General features: G+C 39.9%; 2 protein-coding genes across 4 annotated transcripts in view; one reads left to right on the top strand and one right to left on the bottom strand.

The window, feature by feature from the left end:
* Window positions 1-16,260, bottom strand: part of LOC146559540 (beta-galactosidase-1-like protein 2) — a 42,757-nt gene that overhangs the window by 2,138 nt on the left and 24,359 nt on the right. For all 3 annotated transcript variants that reach the window (XM_085245593.1, XM_085245594.1, XM_085245595.1), the window contains 13 exons: window positions 16,022-16,130; window positions 15,376-15,468; window positions 15,124-15,205; window positions 13,314-13,378; window positions 13,001-13,085; window positions 10,475-10,618; window positions 9,579-9,659; window positions 5,548-5,654; window positions 4,141-4,287; window positions 3,856-3,927; window positions 3,427-3,505; window positions 3,182-3,269; window positions 621-735 (listed from right to left, as the gene is read on the bottom strand). In XM_085245593.1, the coding sequence (XP_085101719.1) occupies window positions 621-735; window positions 3,182-3,269; window positions 3,427-3,505; window positions 3,856-3,927; window positions 4,141-4,287; window positions 5,548-5,654; window positions 9,579-9,659; window positions 10,475-10,618; window positions 13,001-13,085; window positions 13,314-13,378; window positions 15,124-15,205; window positions 15,376-15,468; window positions 16,022-16,130 (1,267 nt within the window). The remainder of the gene's footprint in view (window positions 1-620; window positions 736-3,181; window positions 3,270-3,426; window positions 3,506-3,855; window positions 3,928-4,140; window positions 4,288-5,547; window positions 5,655-9,578; window positions 9,660-10,474; window positions 10,619-13,000; window positions 13,086-13,313; window positions 13,379-15,123; window positions 15,206-15,375; window positions 15,469-16,021; window positions 16,131-16,260) is intronic.
* LOC146559542 (uncharacterized) lies at window positions 6,478-8,283 on the top strand. Its single transcript, XM_085245604.1, has 3 exons — window positions 6,478-6,678; window positions 6,823-7,105; window positions 7,233-8,283. Exons 1-3 carry the CDS (start codon window positions 6,587-6,589, stop codon window positions 7,776-7,778), a joined length of 921 nt encoding a protein of 306 aa, XP_085101730.1. The 5' UTR covers window positions 6,478-6,586; the 3' UTR covers window positions 7,779-8,283.

Below are 16,260 nucleotides of genomic sequence, written 5' to 3'. Positions count from 1 at the left end.
TCCCGACTACCAATAGTAGGTGGACTTACTCATGCCTTACTGAACAGCCTTTTCTCCTAAAAACCTCTTTAGAAATTGTCCGATCTCACTAGCAGAGCGAAAGAATAATATCATTGTGTAAATTTGCCCACTGAATTATAAACGAGTCAGCATGCAATCAAGCCATTTATCTGAGCATGTTTTACAGATGTGTATTAACTATGAAATAAAGACTAATTCATTAAATCAACATTCATGACAGTAATTAGAAAACCAAAAGTCAAAGTCGATTATCACTCCCCAAAATGAAATTCAGTGAAAAGCTGATCTCCTAACAGATGTCTGCTCTAAACTGAATTTCTAGCTTGATGTCAGAATTCGTAACAGATTAGAGGAGAGATCCCCCTGATAACACGGTGACGACAGCTTTAGATTGTTTATGTGAAACTTCTGTGTTTCTGTCATCTAGAAGAATCAAAACTCGAAATTCATGCAAAATAAACATCAAGAAAAAATACTTTTAAATTTGAATTTGTGTCAAAAAAAACAAACACCACTCAAATCTGTGAAGTTAGTGAGGATATCATTTCTAATGATGTTTTCCCATTTTGTACAATGGTGAAATCAACTGAATCACTCACAGGGAGTTTGATGAAGGTGTCTTGAGGTGAGCCGTTCACATAGAGTCTGCTGTGGAAAAACCCTGGGAAGGAGGGCTGATGGCGCATGGACATCCAGTGACCTGCACTCTCCAGTCTGTGAAGAATGAATAAAAAGTACAAATGTGAGTTATGTGATATAAATCTGACTTAAAAAAAATCACTTTTAGCAGGCCTGTTTGTCCGCCAGCAGCATATCACGTCCTTCATACAACATTTATTTTGCTAGCAGTGGAATATGCAGATGTATTTACACACTTCACTTTTTTAACAAGTAAGTGAATTCAAAAGGTTACAGTGATATAAGACCAGAATTTCTTCTCCGGGTAGGAATCTGCAGCTTTCATTGGTACAATGCTTTAGGACTTGACATTTTCAGCGCGGTGCTGAGGTAAGAAATTTTATTTTGAAGCTATACAGCGAGAAATACACTAGATTTGCAATTAAAATGTTACTAGGAAAAAATAAAGACCTCTAACAGGCTGACAGAGTAACCCTAGTGTTCATTAGCAATGAGAAAAACTAAATAAATAAATTGCAGTGTGGGGTACAAATGTGGAGCACAAATATGGCAATATGAGAGGGGATTCTAATAATGCAATCATGAGGGAAAAGCATTTGGTCCATGCAGAGTGCCACCTCCTGCAAAATGGCCTTTTAATGTTTGACTGTAGTGTTGTGCTTCCATGTATAGAAACCACCAGACCCGATGACCATAATGGCATTGATGGCACATTCAAGGTAGGTAGGTCATAGCATCAAAAAACTGCAAGCTGAACTCTCTGAAAATAACACAGATCAGTTTCCACTGCAGAGCTATGTTCAGTTCTTGCATTTGTGTGGCCTGCCCTTGAAGGTAAAAGCCTCAAAGAACATTTCCAGAAAAACAGCAAACATACTGCAGTATTCAATGCCTGCTCTGTTTATCCATGCTAGTCCATTTCTACCCTCAGTGCCTCTTTGTCTTTGCAGTAATTTTGATGTTTTGGAGCTCTTGTAAGACCTAGGATGAAAAGGAAGGACACTCAGGACACAGGTATGAAGGGGATAAATTATCACCCAGCTCAGTTTATTCTTTAACAGAACATATTTATGCTCATTCAGCAGGTCTGCTAATTTATCCAGATAAAGCTTATGCTTATGCAAGAAGCCTGGAGAACTATTTTTGAAGACTACTTAAAGAATCTATAGAAAAACTTGTCTAAGAGAGTTCAGGCTGTGTCAAAGAATAAAGGTAGTCATACCAAATATTGACTTTTAAGCTTCTAACAAACTTCTAACAAAATATAAAGAAATCAGGGTTGGTGCAAGACTTTTACATAGTACTGTATGTTTTTAATGACATTTTGTTGTGTGTTCAACACTTATCTATGACATGGTTGTCCTTGGGCATGGAATTGGCATTTTATATATTGACTTGCCTTTAGAGCCACTAAGTGCTACTAACTCATTGGACCACCACATATTGGGTTAAAGTATTAAAAAGTACAGTTGATGTTTAAAGAGAGCAGAGTGAGGTGGGAACTCATTTTTGTGACTGACCCTCTTGGTTATGCATTTCTGCCAGTTCTTTTCTCGGTGTGCAAAATCTAGGGAGGGAAATATTGAAATCAAGTGTGCAAATATATTTACTAACATTTCCTAAACACAATTTACTGCAAAGCGTGGCGATACTTAACTCCAAAAAAAGAATGTCTTATTCTTTGGTCCTGAAATGGTGCCAATTATTGCTGCACTTAGGAGCCACCTCAGAGGTGTAAGGGTCCGTGCTAGAAGAGAGAGACGCTTCTCCACTCGTGCCAATTTATTTGGAACATCGGACAAAGATGTGATTAAAAACATATCATTTACAAAGTTTGCTCAATGAACTCAGAGATGACCTGGAACCTCCAACCTGAAGGAGTCACAAGATACCAGTGACAACCAAACTTCCAGTTTTTGCCAGCAGATTCTTTTCAACATATTGCGAGTGCTATCTCACAACCTGCAACTGGTTCCAACAGGAAAGTACGGCAGGACGGCGAGAACAGAGGGATGACAATGTTGACTTTGAACCCTACAATTTAACCGTAGAATTTTGAACTTATCATTTCAGGACCATGGAAAGTGCAAGTAGTTTTCACAGTGCTCAGTGTGCCATTAAGTCTGCAAACCTGTTGTTTTTACTAAACAAATCCATCTCTCAAACCCATCCCTTGCAGTTATTGGCAGATTTAACATGTCTTATTGAAATCAAGTGACTGTGTTTAGAAAACAGCACAACTTTTGTACATCACTTGTAAAACTAACCCCGCCTGTCAGCGTTATTTGGGGATTATGCTCACACTTTATTTTTGCCCCATTTAGTAAATCTGGTCCTTAATGCTTTTAACTGAAGATGTTTTTGATGGTTTTTTGTTTTGCATTCTGGCATCATCTCCCCACTATCAGGATGGTGATAAGCAGGATTATTACTAAATGGATTGGATAAGAAAAGGCAAGTTTAAAGACGGGGAAACACAAACGTTGGTGGGGAAACTGAATAATAACTGACACATACAAACCTGTTTACAAAGGCAGGCTTCATATCCAGACTGTGAATATTGAAGTCTCGGAGGGTGTGCTCGTTTAGCAGAATATCGCCAACAAGACCTGAAAGGTGAGTCAAAGCTGCTTCAGTTTCTTTATGGATCTTAAAACAATGTTAATGAGTTTCTCTAAGGGTCTCAAATAAAAGGAAAAGATTTCAAGGCAAGACTCGTCTGACTGGAATGTCTGCAGAGCCATCTGTTTGTTAAACTGCTTGCACCTTTGCGCTGTTCATCCAGGGTTTTTCCATAATTCACTCTTCCACAGTTCTCCACCAGTAAGCCCAGAGTTCTTTTTCCCTTCAGTGGGAAAATACATAAAACATTAAGGGGCATTAATAGAAGAACAGCAGCATTAGCACACAAAAAAATCCATTCAGTTGTTTTGATTTTAGCAACTCATCAAGGCTGATGTGTGTCTACTGTTTTCTGTAAGGCTCAAGGTGACTTTCTCATTTGTTAGGATAAACAGTTGTTTGAAAATTTGCTGTTGGCTTAATACTGGGACCCAGCTGCCAAAAAAAACACCCAGCAGCATCCCCTGAAGCTTTCAGATGCTGCATTCTGTTAAATATTTACAACTTTATTCTTTTCAAACAGCCAACTGTGTCACATTTTCACAGAGAAGGACAGACAGACTCAAAAGTTACCTTCCCATCAGGTACAGCAAGTTCTTGCACCGTATAGTCCAAAACGCCTACAAAATGTTTATCCACAAAAACCTGGGGAAAAGAAGGAAAGTTGAACATAGATGTTTTTGTCTTTCACTGCATTCAATCTTTCCTGAGAACTGCCCACTAATACCAGACCAAATGGTCGCAGCCTTGACTTGTAATCCACAAGTACGCTGATCAGGAAATCGCAGCTTTCTAGGTCCAAATGTTGTCACAAAGACTGTGGATGGACTGTGTGTGTGTCTGTCTTCCTGTCCTTACCAGAGCTCTGTCTCTGACATTGTTCTGCGACTTGAGAGCTCCGCCACTGGTGATGGTGGTCTCATAGAGCGTGTAGCCATATGACTGACCATTGTTATTGTTCACGGGGAGATTCTCCATGTTCACCGGCCTCTCCGACTTGAAAGGCTACAAGATATGCATAAGACAGGTATTTTAACACACAGCATAAATACATATATATACAGTTTGTGTGTGAAATTCGGATTTTTAAAAATATGAATGAATAAAATACAAGATAACCTCTCTCAATACAGATTTGATAAGTCTTCCACTTGCAATATGACCTGATGTTAGTGTTTACCATTAACATTGGCGCTTTCCTATCTGCTGCTCTTTTATTCGGCAACAATCTCCTACCCTTGGGAGGCGCATTATCTACCTTTCACGAGACAATAACCACTCCCTGCTATGACACGATTAACCACATACCTCCAAATGCACAGATACAATATCAAGCTCAGACAACCCACTCAGCAGCTCTGGAGCGGCTGGAGAGAAAACATGCTTTTTAAACAAGGGTGTGCGGCTGGACAGGGGCACAGTAATTGCCGTCTCACAGGAAAGCAAATTATTGCGATGGGGAGTGAATAATTAATGTTGTAAGCAACTGCCAGACCTGCTACATCTGCTCTGAATATAAATGCCATTGAAGAACGAGGCGTAAATGGCTAAATTAGACTGGTAGACATGAAAATAAGCAGAAATGACAACACCACCTTAAAAGGTTGGTTGGTGTTTAACCTTAATTGTTTTCTTCTTCCTCCTCTTTAGCAAAGGGACATTTGTTTTTTTGTGCGTGTGTGTCGCATTCGGGCTTTTATTTCCACAACAATCTCTACAGTCATGAAGCTGCACACGGCTGATTTCTGCTGCTCCCCGAGCAGGCCGCCGGTGTAGTTAGGAGAAAATGTCTTGCTCCGAGCGCTGTTGTTCATTTTCTCGTTCAGACTTCTCACAATAGCAGTTCACCAGAATCATTTAAAATTAGCCGGGACACGTGCCTTGTGTGATAATGCTTTGTTTTTGGATCATTTAAAAAATGAGACACAAAAAAATGCTCAACTAAAGATGCATATAAACAAACCCCAAAGAGCACAGATGATTAATTTGACAAACTATAGCTAAAGTTCCTTATCATTTATCTTTTTATTATTATCATTAGGAGTTAGAAAAGCCAGAAAAGTGGCTACAAAAGTTAACAAAGGTAACAACCAAAGGCTAACAGTAAATTGTCTGTGAGCTTGGTTGAATTTCTTATGTATTCTCTCTGTAAACAACCTTGCAGCTTTGCTACACCGTGCAGATGAGCGTTGCTTCGTGAGACGCTGTTATTGTTTATTAATGCGTTCCCCATATTTTGGCACTCGCACTGCGGCTGTAGCTTACCTTGTCAGTGAAGCGCAGACTGTCCCACAGAGAGATGTGCTGCTGGATGACAGCGGGCTGGTATGCTCTCCGCTCATGAACAGGGGGCAGTTCAGGGAGAGGCTGAGCTGTGAAAACAAGGTGGGAAAAATAAGCATAGCCTGCAGTTTGGCTCTCTGTCCTTATCCTCTATTCACCACAAGGAGCTTTATTCTTTAGGGAGCTTTTGTAATTATAAAAGGAATTTGCCTGCCTGTCAGAATTATCTGGACATGTTCTATACAGACGGGCGACGAATGAAATTCAAGTCTCTCTTAAGAAATTAACAAATATGTGGACCCTCTCACTGTAGTGGTCAAGGATTCAGCTTCTTCCTTTAGTTTGTCAGCTATTACAGTTTTTCTCGATTGCTTAAACACTATAACCAGGCCTCTAAACTAAAATTTCAAAACCGTAACGCTATTGTTCAAAAATCTCACCCATTTCCCTGAACTATAAACACTATTCCCTGCTTTGACACATGACTCAAATTTGGTGAACTGTTACTGCAAAACTCTACACACAAATCCCTACATTTTACAGTGCTTACACCATGTAGTCATTTAGAAAGCACTAGCATGCAATAATGTTAACTTAAGTCAGCATAGCTTGAGCTCAATTAGCACACAATTAACCAGGTGGAAACACTAGGAGTCAAAATTTAGCACACACCAATCAGAACCTACGATGGATAGATAAAAGGGCCAAAGTCAGCTCATTCAGGTTTGAAACAATGGATCCAAAGAGATGCAAAGGAAGAGGACGTGGTGGAGAAAGAGGACGTGGTGAAGGAGGAGGACGTGGTGAAGGAGGAGGACGTGGTGGAAGAGGAGGAGGAGGTGGTCTAGGACAACAGGAAGGTGGTGGAGGAGGAGGGAGAGGTGGAGGAGGAGGAGGACGTGGTGAAGGAGGTGGAGGTGGAGAACGACGGCGACAAGGAAGGGGAAGAGCAAGGGCAAGAAGACAGTCAGTCTCGGATGAAATTCGAGCCACTTTAGTTGACCATGTCCTTGTCCATGGGATGACTATGAGGGAGGCTGGGCAACGAGTACAACCAAATTTGAGTCGCTTCACTGTTGCCTCCATCATCAGAACCTTCAGGGAGGAAAACAGGTAGGTGTACTTGCAGTAAGACTGCTTTGTACAGTAACGTTTAAGTTACTGAACTTATGTGTCTTGAGTTTCAGTATGTTTCCATTATTTTCCTGTAAAATGAATGTGTGACAGTTACAGTAATGAGTGCTTCTATTTTTGTAGGACACAGAGACGACCACCTGGTGGAGGCAGGTTAAGGCTTTTGTCGGAGGAGCAAGAGAGGGAACTTGTAAACATGGTAATTGCAAATAATGTAATCCGCCTGCAAGAGATTCAAAGGAGAGTGATTGAGGATGATCATCTTTTTCGAGGCATAAATGCCATCAGCCTCTCCACAATTGACCGCATCCTCCGAAAGTATCAATTCCGGATGAAACAGGCATACCGAGTCCCTTTCGAACGAAACTCTGACAGAGTGAAAAACCAACGTGTGGAATATGTTCAGGTATGAGTTTGGATATTGTATAAAGTATTGTGTACCATCACAGCATGGCAGTTTATGCTGCCATTTCAGCACTCTTGAACTGTGGTTCAGGGTACCGATTGACTCTACTGTGTTATGTGTTTTGCAGAGAATCTTTGAGATTGAAGGACGGCCTGTTCCCCATGAAATAATCTTTGTGGATGAGGCAGGTTTTAACCTGACCAAAAGAAGGAAAAGGGGGAGGAACATAATTGGCCATCGGGCTATTGTAAATGTCCCTGGTCAGCGTGGGGGGAATGTCACTATGTGCGCAGCCATCAGCCAACGAGGGGTACTCCACCGCCATGCCGTACTAGGACCCTATAACACTATGCTTCTCCTTGCTTTTCTTGATGGTTTAAGACAACATATGTTCCAGCTGGACTACAGGGAACCAGCACAGCCAGAGCAGCCTCACTACGTTGTTGTGTGGGATAACGTCAGCTTCCATCGCGCTGCTCTGGTTCGTGACTGGTTTACCAATAACCCAAGGTTTTCTAATATCTTTCTGCCTGCATACTCTCCCTTTCTAAACCCGATAGAGGAGTTATTTTCGGCATGGCGGTGGAAAGTGTATGACCGAGAACCTTATGTCCGTGTTCACCTCCTTCAGGCCATGGAAGAGGCCTGCCTAGACATATCAGTAGATGCATGACAGGGGTGGATCAGGCATGCAAGAGGATTTTACCCCCGCTGCCTGGCTGGGGCCAATATAGCCTGTGATGTGGATGAGATTCTCTGGCCTGACCCAGACCAAAGACAAGATGCTGAGGTGGGATAATGTTTCTGGTGTGTGTTGTACTGTATAGTACATGAATGACAATGTGCCACTGTACATACATTGGTTGCGTCTTTTGTGTTTATCATGTGACAAGGGTTTTGAAGGGGAGAACCATAAGCAACCTATTTGTTTTGGAACTATTGTTTTGAATTAATTGTACCAGTGTGCAAAACTCTGTTGTAGTGTATGTGTTTTTGAGGGCTTGTGTTTGATGTCTGAGGGCAAAGTTTGGTTTTTCAGCAGGAGTGAATAGTTTTGGGTGTAGAGCTTCATTTTGACCTGGAAATAGGATGTTTGGGAAATTGAGTGAGATGTTATGGATTTGTGTTTACTGTTGTGAGGATATGAGGCGTAGTTTCAAGAAATGTGTTTTAGCAATCGAGAAAAACTGTAAGAACAATTTTGAATACTGCTGCAAATACAAAGAAGATCTGTTACATCTGGCATGTGAATGATACACTGAAATAGAGAAAAGGTTGCTGGACATCCTCCTAGATTATTAAACCACGACCTCGTACAAGACTTTCATTCTCCAGCCTTTAGATGCTGTCCCTGAAAAACTGTTTGAACCTCCTTGGATGAGCCACAAAAAGTCCTCAGCAGCATCCAGTTTGCATTCCAGTTTACAGTCTCTTTACAACGATTAGCAGTGGTTGCCCATGCCCTCTAACAGCTTTTAAAGGTGTTAAAGCACACAGTGGAAGAAGTTTCACATGGCCAAGTGGTAACAGCTGGAATAGCCAACACCTTTCCTCTAGATATCTCCCTCACTGCCTCAGCGGTGGATCAAATCTAACATAAGATGACTAAGAACACATACAGACACTAACTACAGACTTAAGGCCTGCCTTAAATTCAATAATTTAAGTGATTTAATGTACCGTTCTGTAAGTGTGTTCTGTTGTTTATAGCAGCGAAATAATACGAAATGCCCAAAGAATATAAAATCATAGGCTTGTTTTAAGAGCCATGAACCTTGACAGAGTTCGGGCAGTCAAAGGTAAATCTAAAAAAAAACCACTCCAGGAAAAAGACACAGCTCTGACACAACGTACATGATGACAACCAAACAATAAAAACATATCAAGTTGATCTAATTAAGGAATTAGGTCATGTGTTCGCAGCTGCCGAGAAGAACACAGAGCAGTTTCAGACTCTCATATCCGGGCCATTGCTCATGCTCAGCAGACTACAAACCATAAGGATGAATCACGCACAGGCAGCCTTTCAAACTATCTTCAATCACCACGGTGTTGAGCAAATTATTAGCTTGTTGTGCTGAATTCAATCCCAGATTGCCGAAAGCTAGCCATAGCCACAGAACACTTGAGACTCCTGCACCCGACCGCAAAACCCTTGTTTTACAAAGAGGGAAAACTGCCTAACCAATAAACGTGACAGAAGGCCGAGGATGTAATTTTGAAGATGAGCAGTAATTGAGGGTCATTGACTTGGACACATTTCTGCCACACATGCACAAACCCTCAGACACACACACAAAAACATATCTGTAATCCATGCTTGTAATCATATGCAAAGTGATCCTGCTTTAGCCAACAGAGAACAGGTTCTACAAGGAGAATTTACTAAAGAGGGCGATGGAAGAAAAAGGAGGGGAAGAAGGAGCGATAGAAGATCTGGGAGCCCGTCTCGCCAGCAACGCACAACACTCACTGTGGTAGTGGCTGAATAAATTCCTCAGAAGATGGTACTTGTTGGTGTAATCCCCAGCCTCGGATAATGGAGCATCGTAATCTGAAAGATAATGCGCTATCAGAACATAGGCTCGGGAGGCAGAGAGGGAGGCAGAGATGCCTCTTACTGTGGCAGATGCTTTCACTGTGCGCCCCTATCAAACATCTCGAGGCAGCAGCGGGCCGAGACATATTGCACTTTATCTTGACAGAAAATGGAGGCTTTGTGAGGCAAAAAAGGTAAAAAGGCATTGGGAGAAATAAACACAAGTATGAGGGGCTGCTGAAGGTCAGAGGTGGCCTTGCCTACTGTGGAGCTTGTTTTTTTTAGAATTCTCCTCCTTTCTGAAGAACAAGGTCATTACAATGTTAAGTACCCTAGAGGAGGATATAAAACCCATTGTACCATCTTTAATTTACATTCCCGTGCATTTATTAGGTAATGAATTCATCTGTGTGCTCTGCATATTTATAAGTTTCAGGTCAGATGCTGCTGAGTAGAGATAGCACCATCTACAGACGTCTCAAACATCCTTATCATATTTTTTTATCTACCAAACAACCTCCCATTTGTTTCAATGTAACAAGCTGACAGAATGAGACTATGTTTCCAATGAGTTATTATCTACATGACGCATGCAAATTTTAGCCTATTGTTGTGCAAAATCCGTGGGCTTTGATAAGTGTCACTAATTACGAATATGTGCCTGTGTTGAATCCTTGCAGCAGGGGCAAGTTAAAGCCTGACCAGCCAGCCATGTATAACTTCATTTTCCTTCCAGCTCTAGCAGAGAGGTTTGTTTATTCAAATGTCAGGAAATACTGGCCAGTGTGCTTTAGAAGCTCATGAAAGACAAACTGATTCGTTCCACATACCGTAGCTTGTTACCATGGGTTCAGGTGCCGGTAGTCCAACAGCAAAGGCCCCACTCATGAAGCCAAAATTTGTCCCCCCGTGGAACATGTAAAGGTTGATGGACATGTCCAGCTTAAGGATTTCGGTCACCACAGGTATCATTTCTGTCGAGAAAACCAAAATAAGGTTTAATTTAGCTAAAAGTTTCCCATATGACCAATGAGTGAAGCAGGGAATAACAAACAGGACTTTAAGTCACAAAAGGGGAAAACAAATCCACACAGACTCGAATTTAATAAGCTAGAGCGGCTGTTTTAATACCCCTATTGCCCTCAGTGTCACTTTAACTGAAACACAAACCACAAATCCTATTACAGGAAACTATAATTTATTACGGGGCAATGCTCACACCCAAAAAATGGCCTATTTTCTTGCACAAATAAGCTTAATATATTTTGTAATGAACGTGGCTAAGAAGGTAATTAAGAATTTAAATTGAATTTTAGTAGTGTAACTGGACTGAGTTTAATGATTCTAATCAAGAGGCGTTAGCCTTTTTGAATAACAATCGGGCTAGGCGAGCAGTAGAGCTGGACTCGGCTGGTTTCATGGTGGCAGAACTCACTGTGACCAACTGCTGGGTGTGCTGCAGTCTGCAGAGCACTGAACTGTCAAGGACATGAATCCCCCTCTGAATATTTCAGTGTTCATTTCATTGCTGTGACAGTTTCTGCGTGGTGAGGGTTTTTCTTTCTCCCCATTTTCCTTTTCAGAGCATTTTTTTTTTGTTAAGATGCGGATGGCTGCTAGGAATGACAAGAGCAAAAAGGAGGCTTGAGGCACTGCAATCTTTTCAAGAAATAAGATGTTTCCAAGAGCACTCAGGATGATGATGCCATAGTGTCTGACTGCCATTAATCTCAACAATTGTGAAATAGGTGCTATCATTTACGTCATGACTGTGCATTAGACTATAAATAACACACACAACAGCAGCATATGGAGCATGCTATACAGCTGATATGTGGGGTACAATGTAGAGTTAAAGAGAGAATTCTTAGATTAAAAGACATGAAGATTTGCTGTTTTATACAACCCTGTTAAACATACATACACATATATACATATACACACATATATACATGTATACACATATATATTTCTGTACATTTGTGTATATATATCAGCAAATAGCTAATATATCAGTCAGGCCTGGGTAAAATATAAATAATAATACAATGTAATGATTTTTTAACCAATATAAACCATTATTTAATTTAAAACAGTACAAAGATAAGATATGAAATGATGAAAATAAGAAACTGCATTGCTTTATGAAACTGTACTGCACAAACTTGTTTATCCCAAAATACATAGGAAAACTCCATTAGTATTTACTTTTTCTGCCACTATATACTTTTGCTCCATTGCAATTTAATCCATTTCTATTTTTTTTTATTCAAGTGCAACAATAAACCATTGTAATATGTACAAGTTACATTTAAATTAAATAAGTGAATTGCTATTTCTATACTTTTCCTGTGTTTGCTATAATTTCACATAAAAGTGTCAGAGATTGCAAATATAAAAAAGATTCCACAGGAATTTTGTCATTTTTGGCAAGGTCTCATTTGAAAAGAGATTTTAATTGCAAAGACAAAGATAAAATCAAAATTAAATAAATAAGTAAATGTCCTTTGCTCTTAAGCAGGCAGATATTGCATGAAACATGCATCACGTTATTTCTCATACAAAATACAAACCAGTATAGCAACACTATGGGAAACCCATGATGATGTCTTCCCACCAACAGAAATGTAGTGCACAACACTTGATCTGTATCAGTGTTTTTGTATCCGTTTATCTTTTGTGAGGCTGCAGGAAATACAGATGGGAACTCCTCCACCTCAGTTCAATAAAAATCAGTGAAGCATATCTTTGAACAATTCTGCAATTAAGAGCATGGTACACAGCCTCTGGTCTGTGATACTTGGCTTATAATCAACCAAGCATTAAAGCTATATAAATCTCTAACAAAGCCATCAAACAAGTAAGAAATGACCATATGCTAAGCTGTATACCCCAGCTGCACTGTGTGGGCTCAGCGCCTTCTTTGAAGAAACATGGCGTTAGACACTGTCTTACACTCAGCCTGAAGAAAGGCTCACACAGCTCCCATGGCAGTGAGTTTGTCCTTACACAGTCTTTCCTCTGGCATAGACACTGTTTTATACTCAGCTAAAAGGTTTGTCTTAAACCTCTCTTACCCTACGGCACTGTGACTCTGTCTTACTCTCAAGACAGCCTGTTTTACTTTCACTGATTTTGTAGTAGCTTGCAGCACCAAACCTGTCTTGCTCTTGCCTCAAATTATCCACCACTATCGACCGTCTGTAAAAAAAAAAAAAAGTTTCACCCACAACAAAGAATCCATCTGCAGTAATCCTAACTTACGCTCATTCGAACCCCACACGCTCATCATGGATCCTGAATCTCTATTAAAGAAAACATGTTTTTTACATTTGTAAAAATAAAGCACGTCTTACCTTCAGCAGTGTAAACATGGTGGAGCCCGCCCCAGAGATCAAACCAGCCAGACCAGTACTCCATCACCATTTTAGGTTTCTGAGGCTAGTAAAGAAAACATGTTTTAGTGTAACTACTCAACCAGTAAAGCAACTGATAGTTTGAACCTTTCAAATCCCTTTCATAGAAAACAGTTTCAGTTTGTTTTACCAGGATTGTCTAATTCTTGCAGAGAGCAATGCTAACTAAGTGTGGTGATGAGTCTGATTATATCAGAAAACTCCAAAATCTATCAACATGAATTTAACTAATTTAGTGGCAAGAAAGACTTACTTGTATTTGTTCCAGATACTTGATTTCATCTGGGTCCAGTTTTTGAAAATTGATGGTTTCCAGAGCTGCAAACAAAAAAAAGACACATATTACGTTAAATAAGGCACAATATTAAACCACTCTTCAGAGAGGTATTAGTCATTCAACCATGAATTGGTAGTATCTGAATGAAACTAAATGATCCTTTAGTTGGTAAAGACAGGAAAGGCAGGAAATTGTTCTGATAAAAGACTGTGAACATACAATACTGCGCAAAAGTCTTGAGCTTAGCACTTAGCACTAATTGGAATCACTCAAGCATAAAAAAGGCACCTAACTCAAGGGAGATGTGTATACATGTAACAGAATACTTAGCAAAGAGAACATTTTAAATTGTATCTTTAGGCAATTTGTTACCAGCAGCCTGTTGTAGAAACACATAATTTGTTCCAATTTATTTAGCTGAATCTATGAAAACTGCCAAAGATAACAGTCTGAAAGGCATAAAACAGTATTTCTGCTCTAACAATGTGATTCCCAAAGAACAAACAGCCAAGAATTTGTCATATCTCAGCAAACAATTTTGAGGAAACTGGACAAGTGAATTATCTGCAGCTGTAGATAATCTTAAATCGAGTGTAGCTCCAGCGGTAGAGCACGTCATCCATTAATTAGAAGGTTAGTGGTTTGATCCCTGGCTGCTCCAGTTTGCATGCCAAAGTATTCCTGGATAGAAAGTTAGACAGAAAGCACTTGGGTGTAGCGGGGGAAATAAACGTTTGTATGATAGGTAAAAGAGGCACGTTGCATAAAGTTCCCCGAGTGCTTGAGTAGAGTAGAAAACTGCTATAGAAGAACCTGTCCATTTAGCAGATTAACAGTATCCTTTAGAAAGTCGTCTCACTTCAAAGCTCATAACCTGCGAGATGCAGCTGACCTCTCAGGGGATCAATCTACTGTTCACCAAAACGTGATCAGAAATGGTCTCAGTGAAAGGGTGACTGTCAAGAAACCATTTGCAAGGATGAGAAACAGGGAGAAAAGGCTGAGCTCTGCCATATTACACGACAACAATTACCCTATCAGTCATGGACAAACCTCCCAAAAGCCGCAAGCTCAACATTATTGAAGCAGTGTGAGATCATCTTGACAGAGAACAGAACAAAAGGCAGCTAACATTCAAAGAAGAGCTTTGAATGTCCTTCAAGAAATCTGGAGAATTATTCCTGAAGACTACTTCAAAAAAGCTTGTTTACAGGAGTCTATGAGTGTCTGTGTTGAAAAAAGAAGGTGGCCACAAACTGAAACTCTGTGTTAGCCTTTATTTTGTATTTCCAGTAATGCTTGCACATAGTTTAAACTGTTTTTCCCATTTTCCTAACAAAATAGAAAGAAATGAGAGGTAGCTTGAGACTTTTGCACAGTACTTTTGAAAAATTATTAGAAATACATTTAAATACTTTAAGTGATTCTCAGAAGAAGGTTCAATATAACATACCCTGGTGGATGCTGCTTTCTAATTATATGAATACTACACACCGGAATATATCAGTAATACCAAGTATCAATCAAAATGCTTTAGCACTGCAGTAAAAACCAACAGTACATAATGGTTACTAATTAATGTGAATTCAAAAACATTTCTGGTATGACACTAAGATTTGGTTCTGCATTGTAGTTGTGCAACACTGGCCTGCACTTATTTCAGACGTTTTTGCCGTTGTGCATAAAAATGAGACACGCCAGCCAACATATTGTAGAATGTGTGTGTGATTGATTGGCCATTTGTGCATACAGCAGCTTGTTTGTCTGCCAGCCAATCTGACAATACCTCCTTTCACTCCTCCAAGCTTCAGCCCGTCCTTGTTGTCTGAGGTCAGCAGCAGCTCTGTGATACCCCTTGACAATAGCGCCTGTAAAGATCAGAGGGTGGGGGTATTATAGAGGAAACTAAACAAAACCAAAATTATATATTATATTTTTGAATGAATATATATATATACATATATATATATATATATATATATATAGTAAATAAGTGCAAACCTATTTATTGATAGTTCTTTATTAACTACCTCCTTACCTCCTTGATGAAGGGCATGTAATTTTCATCTGTAGCATAGGAGCCATATTCATTCTCCACTTGAACTGCTATAATCGGGCCACCCTTGGAGTACTGTGCAGCAATTAGCCATATATTAGGACATACAGTATGACTTGACACAAGTTCTTGCTCGTTCCTATCCTCAGCATAGTTAAAATGGAAAAAAAAAATTGAGATATGAAAGCTTTAGTGTTCAGTGATGCACGGAGCTGATAAAAAAAATAAGGCTGTGAACACAAGATAAGCAACTCAAGAGTGTCTGGTAACCACTGTAAGCCTTGCTAAAACTGTTTACCACGTTCTTAATGGCAGCCGGGCCCTGCACGGCATTTCAGGACGTTGTAATGAAAATATTGATGTAGCGATTGAGGTTATAAAAGTGTCATCATCTTACAATTGTTGTATCACATTGGAGTCATGATTGCTTTTTAAACTGTGTGCTTACTGAATTTAAAAGAAAATCTATTAAATTTGTATGTGACATCTGTTTGTTATTTCTCTTACACCATAGTACTTTGGCGTAAGTCATTTTTCTCAGCCCCCCTCGCAACTGGAACATTAATAAGCATGTTTCACTTATAAAGGTCAGGACCTCTACATTTTCACTAAACTCATAGAAAACTACCTGATGTGGGACGACTTTCTTTATGACCTCATCAAAAAAGGAGTTGGCTGCATCGGTGAATCCAGAGTAGGTTGTTCTCAGTTTCATCTGGGGATCCCTTAGCAGCCAGCTGAAAAGAAATCACAGCGCAAAGTGTTGTGATGCGATTTCACTTTACGATTTTAAAGACAGCTGCACCAAGCTGACCTAAGAATGGCTACCGTCAAGCAGAGGAAGTCATGCTTTAGTGCATTTTTCTG

This window comes from Mchenga conophoros, linkage group LG14, assembly GCF_057382185.1.
Source record: "Mchenga conophoros isolate Kocher_MC1m ecotype Shallow Benthic linkage group LG14, M_conophoros_male_GT1.1, whole genome shotgun sequence".
NCBI lineage: Eukaryota > Metazoa > Chordata > Actinopteri > Cichliformes > Cichlidae > Mchenga > Mchenga conophoros.
This window is presented reverse-complemented; position numbering and strand designations above follow the sequence as displayed.